The sequence below is a fragment of the Macadamia integrifolia genome, chromosome 7 (genome assembly GCF_013358625.1).
Source record: "Macadamia integrifolia cultivar HAES 741 chromosome 7, SCU_Mint_v3, whole genome shotgun sequence".
In the NCBI taxonomy this organism is placed as follows: domain Eukaryota; kingdom Viridiplantae; phylum Streptophyta; class Magnoliopsida; order Proteales; family Proteaceae; genus Macadamia; species Macadamia integrifolia.
Window position 1 is genome coordinate 536,793 of NC_056563.1, and position 19,079 is coordinate 555,871.

General features: G+C 39.5%; 1 protein-coding gene across 5 annotated transcripts; it reads left to right on the forward strand.

The window, feature by feature from the left end:
- Positions 1-9,808: 9,808 nt before the first annotated feature.
- On the forward strand, positions 9,809-17,899 carry LOC122083983. 5 transcript variants are annotated; one of them, XM_042651951.1, is made up of 3 exons: positions 14,214-14,516; positions 14,913-15,122; positions 16,517-17,899. In XM_042651951.1, exon 3 carries the CDS (start codon positions 16,540-16,542, stop codon positions 17,773-17,775), a length of 1,236 nt encoding a protein of 411 aa, XP_042507885.1. In that variant the 5' UTR covers positions 14,214-14,516; positions 14,913-15,122; positions 16,517-16,539; the 3' UTR covers positions 17,776-17,899. The 5 variants fall into 5 exon arrangements, with proteins under 5 accessions (XP_042507886.1, XP_042507885.1, XP_042507883.1 ...); XM_042651952.1 differs by lacking the exons at positions 14,214-14,516; positions 14,913-15,122 and adding an exon at positions 9,809-9,993; XM_042651949.1 differs by lacking the exon at positions 14,913-15,122.
- The last annotated feature ends 1,180 nt before the right edge of the window (positions 17,900-19,079 follow it).

A 19,079-nucleotide genomic window follows, 5' to 3' on the forward strand; every position in this document is an offset into this window, starting at 1 on the left:
GATTTCCTCTTCCACCACTGGAACAATGATTGAATGCTTGGATGATTTACCCACGCCACTCCAAAAAAATCTAAAAAACTCTTCCATATTGATATGGAGAATGAACAGTGTAAAAAAATATGAACCATACTTTCTTCAGCCTTTCCACACAGATTGCATCTGGATGGGAGATAAACACCTTTTTGGCAAACCAGGTCGTCCGTTGGGATTCTACCATGCACCACTCTCCATCCAAAAATGGAGTGTCTTGGGGGAAGATTCTTCTGCCAAATCAAAGAAGACCAGTTCACTTTCAAGGATTTCACTCTAACAGCCTCCCAAGCCGACCTTGAGGAGAAATACCCTGAAGGAACTAACGACCACACCCTGAAATCCTCCATCTGCAAACTCGGAATGTCAATCCTTTTAATCTGTTCAAAAATTTCATTAAGCATAGGAGATACTACCTCAGGTAAACGCCATTCTCCATTTATGACAAACTCCCCCACCTTTGCTGACGTAGAGAGAGTATGGTCACTATCCAGCGAAAGAAGTTCCATAATGGATTTTGGACCCCACCATTTATCCTTCCAGAAATTTGCAAGCTGACCGTTCCCTATGATCCAGCGCTCCTTGTCATCCACAAAGGACCACATTTTCCTGAGACCTGCAAAAATAGTGGAGGTGTTGCAATTTTTGAAGGATCTTCCATCCTTCTTTAGGAATCGAGCTCTGAGAAAGGTTAACGCTGCTGTCTTCTCCGTTTTGATCCTCCAAATCAATTTGCACAGCATTGCTTTATTGGAATCTCGCAGTCTCCTAAGACCCAGCCCTCCCTCATCCTTGGGCTTACACATAGAGTCCCACTTCACTGTGACAGCCTTAACCGTATCTACATCACCTGTCCAAATAAAATTTCGCATCCATTTCTCCATCATTGCCACAAGAGATGCAGGCCACCAATAAACAGAGAAACTATGAGTCGGCATCCCCGAAAGCACCGATTTAACCAATTCCACCCTACCTGCCATTGACAACAATTTCCCTTTCCAACCCGCCAGTCTCCCCTTAACCTTATCCATAATCGGCAACAAAGTATCTTTTTTAATCCTTCCCTTGAAGATTTCCACACCTAGATACCTTGTAGGGAAGGTACACATGGGAATGCCTAAAGTTTCAGATATTCGATGCTTCCTGGAAGGTGATATTTTTCCCAAAAAAAGTTTACTTTTTTCTAAGCTGATGCCCTGCCCAGAAAACTCTTGGTACTTTAGAAGAAATTCTTTAAGAGTCCTCACATACCTCATAGAAGCATTGGAGAAGATGAATATGTCATCTGCAAATAGAATATGGGCAGGAGTTTTGACACCGCGAGGCCCATGAATTGGCTTCAGTTGATTAATCTCAATCAGATGCTTTAAACCTCGCGATAGCACTTCCTCCGCAATAATAAATAGCATGGGAGATATTGGGTCCCCTTGCCTCAGCCCTCTCTCCACACCAAAATAACCCTGTGGACCTCCATTAATCAAAATCGATATCTTAGAGGATATCAAAATTTGGTTCAGCCATGTTATCCACTTCTCTGTGAATCCAAAGCGCCGCAGCACCTGAAACATAAAGGACCACGAAAGAGTATCATATGCTTTCTTGATGTCAATTTTTAATCCCAGACCTCCCCCTCTCATAGAAGCAAACATCATATTGGCCAGTTCTGAGGCCACACTAATGTTGTCATGGATTAACTTTCCTTTTTGAAATGCCCCCTGCTCTTCAGATATCAGCCTAGGGAGCAAATTAGCAAGCCTCATTGCCATAATTTTGGAAAGAATTTTACAATAAAAATTCCCCATACACAGTGGCCGGAATTTATCGATAGAAGATGCTCCCTCCTCCTTAGGAATAAGAACCAAAAAATTGTTGTTCACACCATTGGGCAATTGACTAGAACTAAAGAAATACTTAACTGCATTACACACCTCTAACTCGACAATATTCCAGCATCTTCTAAAGAAAGCTCCAGAAAATCCATCCGGACCAGGAGAGCTATCTGGGTCCAGGTCCCAAACAGCTCTTTTGATTTCTTCATTCCCTGGTAAGACATCAAGCACATAGTGATCACCTTGATGAAGAACCATAGGTATAGATTCAAGAAGCTCCACATGCTCCACTAAAGGTACAGCTTTGTAAAATTGCTCATATGACTGAACTGTATAATTCCCTATCTGGTCGTTACCTTCCACCAAAGTCCCATCAGGAGTTTTGAGGCTTCTTATAGAGTTTCTGAGTCTTCTCATTTTAACAGAAAAATGAAAAAACCTAGAATTGCGATCCCCTTGCTTCATCCATCTAACTTTGGCTTTTTCGGCCCAAAGTTTTTCATGGTTTTCCATTGCTTTTATTAGAGAGGTCTTCGCATCCGCTTCTAACCCAAACAAATGATCATCCATGCCATTTATTTCAATAGTCTGTTGCACCTGCGCTAGCTTATCCTTGGCTTCCTCAAGGGCTTTATTGAAATTCGGGAAAGCCTCTCTCCCCCACTTACGGAGCACACCCTTCAGCCTTTTGAGTTTCAGCATGAGAACAAATATCGGATTCCCTGAGACCCACTCTTCCCATGATGTGGCAACTACCTGCTCAAAATCTCCATGTTCCATCCAGAACTTATGGAACCTAAAGGGGCAATTAACGGGCCGTTGAGATAAAATTGAGGTGAACAATAATGGAGAATGATCCGAAGCAATTCTAGGGAGGACCCGTTGGCCACAATCCTGGAAAAAGTCAATCCATTCTTCATTACAAAAACATCTGTCCAGAACCGCCGAAACATTACCACGACGTCTATTGTTAGACCAGGTGAATTTCCTCCCCGATGATGGCACTTGGGCCATCCCACAAGCATCCACCAGAGCACCAAACTCAGCAGCTGAACCCAGACTAAAATTCCCTGGCCCCCTTTTTTCATGGGAGAACAAAGTCGCATTAAAATCCCCAAGTATAGCCCAAGGGAGAAGAGGCTGGGGGAGATCAGCCACTAGCTTCAACCACAGATCCCTTCTTCCTACTCTAAAGCTGCTGGCATGAATGAAAGAAATCTGCAACCATTTCGATTCCCACTTAATAATAATCGAAATGTGCTGCTCAGACTCAGAGACAACAGCTGGGGTGTTCAAATTTCTCTTCCATAAAATCCACAAATTAGAGGGCTTCCCTCCTCTACAATTGTAGATGAAAGAACTATTGAATCCCAATTTATTAAAAAATAAATTTGGAAAAGCACTTACCTCAATCATCGGCTCTGCTATACATATAATGTCCGGAGCTCTATCCTTAATAAAATGTCGTAAGGCATTCCTGCCTGCCGCCTTCTTAATCCCTCTGATATTCCAAAACAGGATCTTCATAAAATCACCCATGGAGCACAGTCTCACGGTCAGACCTTGACGCCTGCCCCGTCACTGCGATTGTCTTCCCTTTTCTACTTTCTTCCTCTGCCCGGCATATGGCATTATCCAATTCCGCAATCTCTTGGTGTTGAATAATCATCTTGCCTCCTAAGTACTGAGATGACGCCATGCTAGAGACCACATGAACCTCCTCGCCCCAGTTTTGAGTTCTCCCACTCTTGCCACCTCTGACTTGGGTTCTTCCTCCACGAGCGGCGGTATACGACACTCTATTCTTGCGAGGACGTAATTTACGCTGTACCTTCTCAGTCCCCGTATTTTCTGGCACACCTACCATGATCGGACCAGCAGCCTTATTCATATTTTCTTCCTCAGAAGCCTGCGTTTCCTTCTCAGAGGAAGAGAAATCAGATTCAGCTGGGTCTGATCCATATCCATATCCACCTTCACCAAGTGGATTATCCACCATAAACGGATCATGGGCATTTGTAGTAGGAGCGTGAGATATTGGGAGGAATATCTCCAAATCACCTTGATTCCTATCCATACTACCGTCCAAAATTGTAGTGTAATCTCCCATTGGAAGATCTCCATTATTTATGGTATTTTCCTTAATCAAAAGAGGCTGAATATATCCTTCCAAATTAGCCCTTTCCATGTCACAAGAAACATCAGGATTTGTCGCCGTTGAGATCTGCCCATCCTCTGTCCGTCCACCACCTCCTTGGTCCAAATTCACAGCAGCATCTCCCCTTAAGACTTCATCGGACCTCTCCTTATCTTTCTTCTCCCTGCATTGGTTGATAGAGTGACCCAGTTTTTTACAAAAAAAACATCTGTCAATCTCGTCTTCATACAAGATTCTCTGTTTAAACCAGAATAAAGTGTTCGTTCTCGGTTGCTTTCTCTCCACCTGGATCTCCTCCACACGAGAACCCCCAAGTTCCACCTCTATAAGGATACGTGCATAGCTACCCATAGTAGCGTTCCTCGTCCGACGGTCTATCTCCACAGGGCGGCCAGAGGCTTTTGCCATTGATAATAAAATTCGCTCATGCCAATATTCCATAGGCAATTCAGGATAGCGAATCCAAACTAATTTAGTTTGGGTATGGTCATCATGAATACTAAATTCTGGGCGCCAACGCTGAAATCGAATGACTTGTCCCTTCACCTTAACTGGACCTCGTTTCCACATCGATGACATGTCCCCTTCAATTTCAAATCGGAGAAGAATGAAGCCTTTCCCTAAGGGAGCAAGAGTTACACTACCTTTTAGATTCCAGGCCTCCTTGGCAGCACTTCGCACATCATTCATTGAAATATAACGGAAATTGACTCTCCCAATCAGCGCAAAGTCGAAACTTTGCAGCTTCTCCTCATATGCTTCCTGAGGGATAACTACCTTAGTGAGGGGCCCTGCATGAATCGGATCTGGAAGGTTCTCGATGTTCGGAAGGGTTCTCTTCGTCACCGTAGCATAGGATTTCTCCCTCTGGACAATCCCGCCATCCCTGAATACAGGTAAAGCGTCGATGGTAGCCTCCACCTGAAACTGCTTCTCAGTCCCCTTCGCTATGTTTCTGGCAGAACCTGTTTCAGTCTCATGCTGTACGCTAGGGACCTCCCCAGGATCCTGGAGGGAATGAAGCTTATGTTCAACCGACCAAAAATCAGTGATTTTTTTTTGTTTACCTCTATCCGGTGGCCGATCCCCATGGGATCCCAAAATTCCCTCCGCCTCAGAGCTACACTCTCCTTCGTCGTTCATCTCTCAAAACGCACCAAAGATCCCAAAATTTTCTGTTCGTCGGACGCCGGACCTGCTCGTCGGACGCCGGACCTGCTCGTCGGACGCCGTGAGAACCAGACCTGCTCTGCTCTCGTTTTGATCTGTCGGATCTGCTCCGTGAGAACCAGATTTGCTACTGTCTGAAGTTCGGATCTGATCTGCTGCTCTGCTGCCTGAAGTTCGGATCTCGAAAGAACTTCCACCGCTGTCTGAATTTCTGATCTGGTTGATCTGATCTACTCTGTTCTGCTTGGTTCGTCGCTCACGCTTTGCTTGCCGAAGAGAAGAACCTATCGCGTTCGCCCTTCGCCGGAGAGGAGAAGCCTACTCTCTTTCAAGGAGTCGCCTGGGTTCTCGGTGAGCAACGATGGTGAAGATGAAGTACAGTCGCCTGGTTCTGCGTCGGACGCCGGACCTGCTCGTCGGACGCCGTGAGAACCAGACCTGCTCTGCTCTCGTTTTGATCTGTCGGATCTGCTCCGTGAGAACCAGATCTGCTGCTGTCTGAAGTTCGTTTCCTGAAACGAAGTTTGCCTCCTCTCCGCTTTCTTTCTGTCTAGCTCTTTCTCTCTCTCAAATCCGGATGCTAACTAATTGTAATCTACTTTTACTATGTTTAATTTGCAGATAATCGATGTCTACCCCGAGTGTTAATGACAGCAATTAAAGTGGGTTAAGATTTGTGAATGTAAGATGCAAATGTCCTGAACCCAAGAGGGCATTGATGCGAATTTTAGAGTCTAGTTCGAACCCAAACATGTTGTACTACTGCTGCCCTGAAGCACCAAAAGGATGTCGATTCTTCTCATGGTGTGATCCTATAGCTACACCAAGACTTTTGCCACCCCCTGCAACTAATTCAGAAGCAGTTGTTGGTGAAAGAATCTATAGTCAACAGATGAAAGAAGAGATCCATGCCTTGAAGGAAAGAATTAAGCATTTAGAGAAAGCGTATGGAACGATGAAAATTGTAATTGGTGTTTTTGTGGTGGTGTGTTTAGTGTTACATGTTAAAAAATGACTTTACAAAATTTAATAGTGAAGTTGTGTTGAGTCTGTAAGCATTTGAACTAAATGAAATCGTTCATTCTTACTGTTCTTATTACTAAGTTGTGTTAATCATGACCCTCAAATTGAATGGGCAGGATTTTGATGGAGAGAGGGCCATCATTGTGATGAGTTCTTAAAATAAATGGGCACCATTTTGATCGTAAACGGGCAGCATTTTGGCTATAAAATGACATTTAATACCTATAAATAAATACTCGGCAAAGACATTTCTCTCCTCCTCCACCAGGTAAAGACATGAAACTAGTATCTCTTTCTTCTAGGTCCACGAGGGTCAAATCAGGTACTGACCTGATAAGAATTTCTGCTGAAATTTTTTATTTAAATGGTCAGTGCTTCCCTAATTTGTTTTTTCTTGGGAGTATGTTGCCCTAGCATTGCCGAGATACAATTGTTAGCTATTAAGTTTATATTAAAAATCCAAGTTTTTTGATGTCCATATTAAAAATCCAAATTTATTATTTGATCGGTAAGAATTACCCATTGCCAAAAATCAATTCATCCCAAAAAGAAAAAATCTTGAAACACAAAAGAAAGGAAGGTGACTAACTGGTAAGACAAACCTACAAAAATGAAGTGAAGTTTACCTGATATCAAATCGCAATGAAGTCTATTAAGTTAGATCATTTTCTTTGTAAAACTCATATTCGAAGTATATCATAAGTATATGATAAATAATACTTACCAAATAAATTTTGACTTCCTCCAATATCTTAATGTTCAAGTTCCATCACCATTTCCTATAGAAAGAAAAAGTTGCATCACCATTTTTCTAACATATTTGATTTGAGAGAGAAAAGCTCCTTGGAATGAATTATATCCAAAAATTAACACCTTAATGCAATATATTTTTTCACATCCCAAAGTCGGTTACTCACATTGCCCCATTCTGTTTTTATGCAATGAAGCATTCAAGCCTCATGACCCTTGAATTCTGTTGGGCTGTGGCGCAACCCATTTGAAGAGATGTCTGGATAATGAATTTTATTGTGGCATAGGCCTATATCACAACCTATTACTATTTCATTTTATAGAAAAATCAATTTACATTTGAACACGGTTCATGCAAATGGGCATTGGTTTTAAAGGGGTAATGACTTTGTTATACATGATCAAAACAGTAATTTTGAAGTGACTGAGATAAATTGGAGCATTGCCTTATTTCTTTAGCCCCATTTCTTTACCATTATTTCACTTCATTCACTCATAGTTGACTTAATTTGTCCTGATCAAAGATGTCTTCTTTTTTTCTTGTTCTTTTTTTATTTTTTTATTTTTTTTTCTTTTCAAGGAAAATCTTTTCAAGGAAAAGATTCAATATTTGACTCAGACCAGGTCGATCGGACGGCATACGAATGATGCTATTCAATTCTAGTCACAATCATCCCTAGACGGAGCCGTGTTTAACCTTCTCCACGTTTCTTGGCCCTTTTTTCACTTCCATGAATCTTGAAATTCTAGTAATTCAAACTCAATCTGAAATCTTGCAAGCATACTTTGATAATTGAACCATTTTAATTAAGGGTACGTATGTTTTGTAACCAGTCTTTTTTGCCTTACAAAAAATGATATAGCAACATAATAAAACACCAAATAAGAAGACAGCACCAATGGAGTGCCAGATAAGGTATCATACATGAAGGGTAGAAATCACTTCAAAATGGGGAAGAGAGAGAAAGACACGGTGGATGCTAGCTTATATTTACCGACAACATATCCAACCTTTTCCCAAAAATTATGTACACATTATTTTTACCATAGGTTTGTGCATAGTAAAGATGAAAAGATGCCTTCAAATGATGTGTTGGCTTAAAATTTGGTTTTGAAGGTCTTGTTTGGTCTTTATTGACAATTAGTACCCTTTCGAAAGGTTTAAGAATATTTCTGAAAAATATCTAAAATACTTCAAGGAAGGCTGGCCAAGTCAAAAGCATATGAAGCAACCTTGAAATCAGTTCACACCTCTTCATTAGATATATTTCTTCATAAACCTTATATATTTTAAAATAATTTAATATCATTCTCATTTTACAGAAGATTTTACCCCTTTTTTTTAAATAATTTAATAAAAAATCTAAAAATCGCACAAGTGATTGTAGGGTTCGTGTCAAGGTTCTAAAACACGCAAACGATCACAGTCATAATTATTTATGATGTTACCAACAAGGTTTCAAAACATAGGATGGTCACAGAATCGATCAAGTCCAAAAACCATTTTGATACCATTCTGAAACGGTCTAGATAGGACCATATCGAACAGATCTAACCCCACCCCCCGGTTTCTTAAATCAAATATTTTTTACAGTTTTACTCTTGTGCCATACATGTGGAACATAATTAGAAAGATCAGGATCCGAGATCAGAGATTGATCATGATGACCAATCTTAGGACTTTTTACAATGTCATCGAAATTAGGGGAGCCAAATAAGGGTGCCAATTTGAGACCAAAAATCGATACACATTGTTGAATAAGAATCTGAACTCTTATTTGGTATAATTTCAGTATCTAAGGCAAATCATTAGATACGAATCATATATCATATTGAATTATCTATTTCTGAACCTAATCGAGTATATACATGTATAGTAATTATATATTGTATATCGAAGTATGTATTATATATCTACCTCATCTATAATATATGATATATGGTTTTTGAAACCATATCAAAATTGGATTGAATTCTTCCGTGGCACAACAGGACGTCTGATGTGCATTTAATGCTTAGGATGGAAAAAGTCAAAACGCAACTGAAATTAATAAGAAACTGTTAATGAAACCGAATAAAAATAGTGAAAATACAAACTGTGTCAAATTCCCTAAACCGAACCGAATCGTAGAATTCTTTTATTTCGGAGGTGTTCCATTCTCCAAGAACATTGCTTCTCATTTGAATTTTTCTTTATTTTAATCTTGTATGGTAGTAATAAGAGTCCAGGTTAACTTGAACTCTATCTTCGATTTAGTTTCAGGGTAGGAATAGATTTGTTTTGGGTCTTTATATATAAAGCATTTAAGAGTAACCAACGCTTGGAGATTGGAATGAAAAGTTTTATACCAAGAACTGTGGTTGCACTACTCTACCTCTTCTCTGAATCTTCTCTTGTTCGGGTATAAATTATTTTTTCTTTGTTTCTTCTTCTATTCTAACATTTTTATAACTACATTGCTATTGTTAGTTTGATCGATCTCTTTTGAGATCAATCTGTTTGGATTGAGATCGATCTAGGGAATTAGCTTCCTATCCCTAGGCGACACATACCCTATATCACTTGGGAACAATTGAAACCTGCAAATATCGGTAACCCTAGTTTCAGAAACTTCTATCCTAAATACCATTTGGGTTTTCTGAGATTTTTTTAGGGTAAAACTCGGTAGTTCTAAGAGATTCTGATTCTGGAATCCCAGTACTGTTTGGAAGTTGATTCACTGCGCTGCAATGCACCCTTCAGTCTTGAGCTCCTGCATGTTTCTGGTTTTACAAAGGGAGAAGACAACCAAGATCGAGGGGTTACCGTTGTTTTTTCTCATTTTCCCATTTGCAAGATGTAAAATGCAAATGGGAGGGCTGTCATTGTGTAAGGGAGTGTTCCACCCCCGGTGCAATGGTACCTCAGCGTATTGGTAAGTTTGCTCCATTGCAGTCTAGGGTTGTGGGTTTGAATCCAGAAACAGCCTCTCCACCAAGGGCGCCAAGATTACGTATATGCAGACCTGCAATGGCAAGAGCCTCGGGCATTGGGTATGATAGATTGCCTTTACTCTTTAATTTATTTTTCATGCCTCTGTCCTTCCTTTATCATCCAAAGTGAGTCTCTAAAATTCTATTTTATTACCAATTTGCCACCTTCCTTATAAACTTCAAATTATGGGAGAGGGATCTCTACCTAGTCATGTGGTTCCAGCCAGCGCACAGGCTAATGACAACGTGGGCATTGACCTCAACGATGGAGTGAAGTAGTCATTTCACCACTCATTGAGTCTGGGCATAGCAGTGCAGGACTTTATTGGGTTCTTTTCCCCTCAAAATAATTCTGTTTTGCTACTACCTGGTTATGCATTTAGAGCCATCTGGACAGGGATCTCGACATGGGTGGTTTGGGAAGACTAAGACTTTTTATATTGTTCTACAACTATTCAGTTTTTTATGCACTTTCGCAACTTGTCTTGGATGAAATCAACCCGTGCGATGGAGGTGAGTCCTCAATCACATTGAATCAACATACGTCTTAGCTAATCTGAAAATCCTAGCCTTTACTCTAATAAGGGTGGTCTGCGACATTCACCCAAAAAAAAAAAGGGTGGTCTATGATCAGCAGCAAGATACGGCCAAAAAGCAAGTCGCTAGGTGCTCAAGCAAACGGAGGATGGTCTACGATCAGCTAGCTCAGTCATTGCTTGGCGCATTGGTTAATGCTAGTTTTGAAGTTTGATCAATGAAATACATCTTAGCTAATCTGAAAATCGTAGCCTTTACTCTAATAAGGGTGGTCTACGATATTCACCCCCAAAAAAAAAAAAGGTGGTCTACAATTAGCAGCAAGATATGGTCAAAAAGCAAGCCACTAGGTGCTCAAACAAACGGAGGGTGGTCTACGATCAGCCAGCTCAATCATTGCTTGGTGCATTGGTTAATGCTAGTTTTGAAATTTGATCAATGAAATATGTGTGAGTTTATCATAGGAACCTAGCATGTTGCTAATGTGTCAGGCCTGGTACAAAAAGAAATGTACCATTAATCTCCCAGATCTCTCTGGAGCCCAAGTCATTTACTCGAAAGAAGGATGGCTGCTTCTACTAAAGACAATTAAAGTGAAAAGTACAGTGACACAAACACCAAGAGGAAGGTCAATTGAAAGAAGAATGGCCATTTCTCCGTTCTTACTTAACCCTCCTACTAAAGCCAAAGTTTGAGTATCCAGTGGAATCAGTTGTTGCCTGGACTGGACTTGAAACTTTTGTGAGCAAAGCCAGAATACCAATCAACTAGTTGAAAGGTTTTGTATACAAAATCCAAGAGAACCCATATACCTTTATTTTTTTTTCAGAGTTTCCAATGTTGCATTCCTGTTTTTTCCTGCCATGAGATTATTAGTGTTATTTCTTTTCTTAATCAATACATTCGTAACTAGGCTTCCACTTATTGTCAAATATCTACTTTCTATGTTTTAAATGAAATCCAAAGGAAAAGTTATATCTATTTACCAGCCATTTGATACATAAATGTACTCTGAAAGATCTGAATACAGAGGATCGAAAGCTACCTACAATTAATTTTACTCCACTTCTATTGTTTCCTGAAAGCGCTATTACAAATGGGAGGGTTCTTTTTACTTTCCAACTTGGTGCAATCATACATGGTTATCCAATATAGCCAGTAGTTGTTTGCTTTGTTATCTCAGTTGTTTATCTCTTCCTCTCTCTTGCACCAATTTCATGCTTCTTTTTATGTTCTTATTATTAAATAATACAAAAAGAAGCCTGAATGACAATGTGACCGTACCCTACAACGGATCAAAATGATGCCCAACATTCGGAATACATTCCCTTGCTGGCACTAGGGCTATATATTGACCTTTCTGAAATCCTTTGTAGTCCCCCCCCCCTAAAATTCCCCATTTAATTGTCGGTATGAATAGAGAAGGAGAGGGGGACCTGCCTCTTCTCCCACCTCCCCCATAAATTGGAAGAAAAAAAAAATGAAGAAGAAGAAGAAAGAAGAAAAAGGAAAGGGAAAGGGGGGAGTTGTTTCTCGTAAGAGAAATAAGGAAAGAAAAGGAAAGAGAGGAAGAGTAAGACAAAGAAAGAGGGGTTTGTTTATTAAGGGGGTGTGTTTATATCTCCTCCAAAATAGAGATAAGAAAGAAACGAGAGAATAGAAGAGAGAAGGAAAAGAGGAGACTGAGGAGAAGAAAGAAAGAGACCAAGGGAAGGAGAAGAGAGACCAAGAACCAGAGAAGGGGGATGAGGAAGCAGAGGTAGCTATACCTCAGTGTGAGCCGACTATGCCATGATTTGCCTCATATGCATGAGATTTTCCATATTATGTATGTATTTTCATGTATGAAAAGTCATGTTAAAGCATTGGAGATCATGAAAAAAGGTTTTAAGCATATTCATATTTGCAAGAAACGTGGAGTTGAGACCCCAGGTCAAGATACTACCTAAAACCTTTGAGCTCAAGAGCAAAATAAGGGTGAGGAGTTGAGACAGATCAATAAACTACCTAGATTAATGTCCATTACTGATGATTGACTACATAATGACAAGAGACATTTATAAGGGATGCGCAAGTGCGTTACTTTTAGGACTCAAGGAGGCCTTAGAAAGGAAGTGGGAAGTAACGGAAGTATGGAGTAAAACTGACTTTTTGACCAAACTATCTTGTGACATTTCCTCAACTTTTTGGCCACTAAGCATAGCTCCCCTCTTTGTGGATGTTTATAAACACTGGCAGCATTTAACTTTTCGTTTAAAACCAACTATGGACATAGTTCTTATGATCTCTCCTTGGGCTTATCGATCCTTGCATAGAAAGGAAAGGATGTACATATCACCTTGGGACGGATGTATTTAACTGTTTATCTTAAATGAAATTTTCTTTCTTTTCATCAAAAATAAATAAATGAATAAATTACTTGGTGAGGTGATATGGACAAGTTAAGAAATTGAACTTAGCATGTTACGAAAGATGATTTAATGCATGTAAGAGAAAGGTATGACAATATAAGTATATGTATTATTTGTACTAACTGTGATTATGCCATATTCCATCTTAGTGAGCTCCCTTTAACTCAGTACCCCACTATAGTTTCATGTCTCATAGATCAGGTATGGTGTGTCTCAACAAAGAGAAAAGGACAATTGAGCAGTATTGAAGAATTGTATTTTCAGAGAATTAAATATATTTATTTGTATTTTGTATTCAAGAGATTTGATATGGATATGTTGTATAATAAATGGATTGATATGTAGGATGAGATTTTATGTATATTGATGAAATTGATAAGAATGTATAGCGGGAGAGCGATGAAACCCGTGAATAGTAAGGTGAAGAGTAGAGGTGGGCCAATAATTAGTTGAATGAAGTTTTGAGGTTTTAAATTTGTTCGATCATTTTTATCCCATAATTTAACAGTGGCCCTCGAGGGCCTACACCTATATCTAACCCGGATTTTGGGGTGTTACAGTCTCTCTCATAAAATAATAAAAAATTAAAAAATATAATTTAATTATCTAAATGTTTCGGTCTTGCCTTCATATAGCATAACTTAAGTGTCAACGATTCAGGTGGCAATATGAAACTACATGTTTTTTCCAAACATCAACTTCTTGTGCGGCAACTTTGAACTCAACTGTAATCTACCTCGTGGAAAAATGATTTAGTTCTCACCTTTTTTTTTTTTTAAATGTCAAAATAATTAGAAAATTCAAGATGGGGAGATTATTGGGGTTCAACATGGATGACTGAAGCAATGATCCTACATCGGAAGTGAGTAGCCCTAGTGTGGAGATTTATTAATACTTGAGCATCCTTACTTTAACGGCTAACTTTTGAAGATGAATTCCACCTACCTTAACAAGTGACATCAAAGCCAAGATTTGGTAAGACCAAAGATATAACCTCACAGCAAAAGTTGTACAAGTCAGTATCCAACACCTATCTTTCCCTTCTGCCATTTCAAGGATAAATGTTATATGTTACTCGTATGATCAGATGATCGTACGATTAAAGGCCGATACCGAGAAAATGAATCTTATGTAGTATAAGTATGGTTACGATATCCATGGCAAAACCTTCGGCAAAAACTAAACCGAACTAAACTGAGTAAGGAACCGTTTATAAAATCAGATAAAATTTTTAAAATGCATTGGAGTTAATGGTACGGTTTTGATTTCTTCTCTCTGTCTCTTGCATCAAATCGAACTATAACAAATTCCTTAAACCGAACCGATTGACACCCTTAAACCCACACCATTTCAAAGGTGTTCGGGAATGAGAATTTGAGATCTGAGATTCGTTTGATGCAGTTATGCTTTGAGGATAATTAGGGATTTTTTTTCTACTCATAGAAGTTAGTTTTATCTTCAATTTGGTTTCAAGAATGGATAGGGAATAGGTTTGTTTTGGGTCTTCAAATACAAGTTTGTAAAGAGTAACCAACACTAGAGATTGGAATGAAAAGTTTGAGTTGATATCGCAGGTGCCAAGGGCTGTGGTTTCGCTATTCTACCTCCTCTTCTCTGAATCCTCTTTCGCTTCAGGTATGATCTTCTCCTTCTCATATTTCTTCTTCCTTGTTTCTTCCTCTAGTGTAACTTTTTATAACTACCACCTAAACAGCCCCACGTAGTTTGATCGATCACTTTCAAGATCATCCAAGGCGATACATAATTACATACCCTTCAACTTGCAAGTATTGGTAAACCCAGTTTCAGAAACTTCTACCCTAAATATCATTTGGGTTTTCTGAATTTTTAAGGGTTGGAACAAGTTGGTAGTTCCAAGCGATTCTGATCCTGAAATCTCAGTACTGTTTGGAGGTTAATTCTGCAACACACCCTTTGGTCTTGAGCTCTTGCATGTTTCTGGTTTTACGAAGGAAGAAGACGACCAAGATCGTGGTTTTACCCTTGTGCTTTTCATCTTCCCATTTGCAGGAAGATGGCATCTGCGAATGGGAGGGGCTATTATTGTGTTCCTGGCTACATGCGGTGTCCTATTGGTAGGATGGAAGTCTGGGGCCAAAGAATCTCTGAAAGATCAAGTAGGGGGTGTTCCGAGGGCAGACCTTAGTGCAACGGTATGGTGGCTTCATTGTAACTTGGTGGCCACTTCAAGTCCGGAAACAGCCTCTCCATGAAGCAGGGGTAAGGCTACGTATATTATGGCCCTCCCTAGACCTAGACCTGCAGTGGCAAGAACCTTGTGCACTGGCTACCATGGATTGCCTTTACTCTTTAATTTATTATTCCTTCCACCACCCATCCAGTCTGGGCATGGGGGCGCACGACCTGGTTGGGTTATTTTTTCCTCAAAATATTTACAGTTTTGCAAGGCTCTTGATATGGGCGGTTTGGGAACACAAAAGTCCTATTATATTGTTCTACAACTACTCAGTTTTTATGCACCTTTACAACTTGTCTTGGGATGAAAATTCATGGTGGGATGGAGGTGGGTCCCAATCACATTGAACCAACATAGATGTTAGCTAATCTGAAAAGTTCTGAACCCTTACTTTCACAATACTATTTTTGGTTGAAATTTGATCAGTGAAATAGGTGATTTTATCATAGGAACCTAGCATGTTGCTAATGTGTCGGGTTGTAACAAAAATGACAATTCAATAACTGCCTATGATGTCATTAGAGCGCTCCCTAGTAATTAGCAATCCTCTTCGCTCCAACCCCCACTGCTCGCCCCCAAAACAAAATCTCCTTCCCCACCACTTTTGCCTTGTTGGCGCCACCCAATTCAATTCCCCTTTAACTCGCTCAGTCTGTGGAGAAGTGGGAAAGAGTATGTATTCCTATTATTCAATTGGATAGTATTTAGAGGATATGAGGATGTTGAAATGGATGAGTAGCAAAACTAGGAAATATAAAGTAAGGAATGATCATATCAGAGCTGATTTGGGAGTAGTTCCGATGCATGATAAGCTGCGAGAAATTCGTTTGAAGTGGCATAGCTGTGTTCAATGGAGGCTTCTAGATGCTCCAGTACGGAAGAATGCTTTGATTCAGATTGAAGGAATTAAAAGAGTCACAAGCAGACATAAAATGACCCTAGGAGAAGTGATGAGAAAGACATGCATAGCTTAGTCTTATATCAAGTGTGACCTGGAGGGCAAGGATACATATACCTGACCCCATTTAATTGGGATAAGGCTGAATTGTTGTTGTTGTAAAGTATTTTATGGTTAGAGTCGATGTACACAATGATACTTGGGATTGTAGATTTAGAGCTATGCTGACAATTACAGTTAAAACTAGATCAATAAAGTAGGAGGGGATCGTGAAGTCTTGGTTGACATGGGACAGGATTATTATGAGGTTAATGAGTTGTGCTACTTCTTTAATAGTTAGCTGCAATCTTTCTTATTCGTCTTCTGTCACTACTTTTTTTGTTGTAGTAGTTGTTGTTTTTCATTGTTATTTATGTTGAATTCAAGCAACTTCTGTTGTTATAATCACTGTTAATTGGTAGAGGATTGGAACTTATCTATTTTAGTTGATATAGTTCTTTTTTTCTTTCCTCTTACTAGAAGGGATCATCCTGTGTAACAGCATGGAGGCTATAGCTGAGTCGCCTAAACATCAGAAGAGAGATAATGGTGAATACTATTGGAAAACGGCAGGGGAAGAGGAAGAGACTTGGTCCGTACTTCCAGATCACCTTTTATGGATGATCAGAGAAAGGCTAAATTTTGTTCAGAATTTGTACGTGGCTGCTGTCTGTAAGAATTGGTGGTCCGCATCTCCAACTTGCTCCAACATTACCACCACCAGGTTCTCATTGCCATGGATCATGGGTTATAGGGGTCATGATAGCACTGAACAAGAGTTCATAGATCCCTGGTACAGAAAGAAATATGTCAGTAATCTCCCAGATCTCTCCGGAGCCCGTGTCATTTACTCAAAAGAAGGATGGCTGCTTGTACTTAAGACAATTGGAGTGGAAAACAGAATGGGACCAACACTAACAAGAACGAAGTCAATTGAAGGAAGTAAGGAATGTTCTCCTTTCTTACTCAACCCTCTTACTAAAGCCAAAATTGAGTTGCCAAAACTGCCTTATGCATATGTGCTAGCTGGAACATTCTCTATCATCGATGGTGCTATTGGCCATGTGGCTTTTGCTGCTTATGATGATGGTGTGATCTTCCCTTCAAGTGGGGACTCAGATTCTCCAAATCTCTTTATTGCCAACCTGAGGGACAGAAGTGGAGATGATGAAACATCATGGATGTGGTTCAAGTATACACCATCTTTTGGGGTTGGAAATATAGACCGTGTGGTTGGTTTCTTAATTATTGGGGCTTTGTTGTACCTCTTTGATGCCAAGGCAGGGATGTTTGTTTTTGACTTGTTAACTCTTGCATGGAAAGAGTACCGGAGATTTGGAAATGTTGACATATTCAGTTACATTTTGGAGTGCGAGGGGGAAATCATAGATATGCATATGAATGAATGGAGGGATGGTTTTAGATTTTTCAAGTTGAATCTGAATGACTCCTCAGATAGTGAGGTTGATTGGGTGGAGCTAAAAGATGATGATGTACTCATACAGGACAGGGTTTGGTTCACTGGACAGAGGTCTAGCTCTTCTTTTACAAGAAAAGTAAAATTGGATGAAGGAAGCTCAATGAAGAAAATAGTCTACCACAATAGAGTCATCTTCCAGCAGGATTATAGAGCAGCTAAGTGGATTTTCAGCAAGGTTGAATTTGATGGCTTGGAGAAATCGGGTGTATATGTTGATCAAAAGCATCATTACCTTCCACTTTGGGTGGACATTAGTTAAGATTTGTATTATATGAAAAAGTACGTACCCAGTGCACAAGGCATCGGCATCTGTGAGGTCCAGAGGCGAGAACTACGCGATTTTTATTATATTATATATGTCTAACATTTACTATTAAAATATTTCTTTTTAATCTAAATAATAAATTTAAACTTAACAGTAGGATAGACTTTTTTTTTATTTATTTTTAAGGAGGTCTATGTAGGAGAAATGTTGTCCATTTGTATTCATGAGTATCCAGTGGAATCAATTGATGCATGGACAGCCAGAATACCAATCAACTAGCTGAAGTCCTCAAAAAAAAAAAAAAAAACAACAACAATAACAACAGCTAGTTGAAGTTTAGAAGAGCTTTCATACTAGATTTTGTATACAAAATTCCCGAGAACCCAGATAACTGCATTGAGTAGAAGATAGGAAGAGGAAACATTAAATAACTACTTTGAGCCTTCATAGTTTATTTTATTTTTTTCATAGAATGATTTTGATAGGAATATGAGAATGGGATTCCCAATTCTGATAAGTGGGAACCCTAGGTGAAAGCAAGAAAAGAACTGGAGAGTTCTGGGACATGTCCACCCAAAGGCCCTCTACAATTCCCTTCAGGAACATTTGGACATGAAGGTTAGAAGGTTTGGAAGTTTGAGGTGACATCTATAAACAGCTAGATCTGTCTCCTTTTTCTTCACTTACTGGATTCATCCCGTTGATGAATCTGGCGAAGATTTGAGCCAGAACTGACACTTACCTTAGCTGTCCACAATTTTCTCCATATCTTCAAGGTGACTGGTTGGGATTTTCTCCTCTTTCTCTGACAAAAAATTTTTCTCACCCCCACCCCTATGAGAAGCAGGACTTGCAATGGGTTATGATTCCCTTATCTGACTCTATTTTCCATGAAAAGGTATTCAATCAAAATCCTAACAGATTGCATTGTGGTCAGAGAGTTAAGAAGCATAATCCACAATAGAGTTAAGTAGCATAATCCGCAATAGCATGCTGAAAGTTAACTTGGCCAATGGTCTTTTGGAGAAAATTATCTGATAAAGATCAGTTTCCATTAAGTTGTACTACAGTTTAAACATCAATATTGAAGTCTTTCTGTTTATGATGTCTTTTTAGCATGACATGGGTAGCACTGAGCAGTAATGCTCAGGCCATATTTTGAAGGATCATATATTTTTGCCATCTCTGCATCAGGTTCTCTTTCTATAAAAGGAAATATGGCATTTCACACTAGCAAGATGTAATGGAATCTTATGCACTGGCATCATATTAATTGTCAAATCCCCTTCTCTGCTGAT

What these genes read in the sequence shown, in the direction of transcription:
- LOC122083983 (XM_042651952.1), top strand. Translation starts at nt 16,540, where the DNA reads ATGGAGGCTATAGCTGAGTCGCCTAAACATCAGAAGAGAGATAATGGT.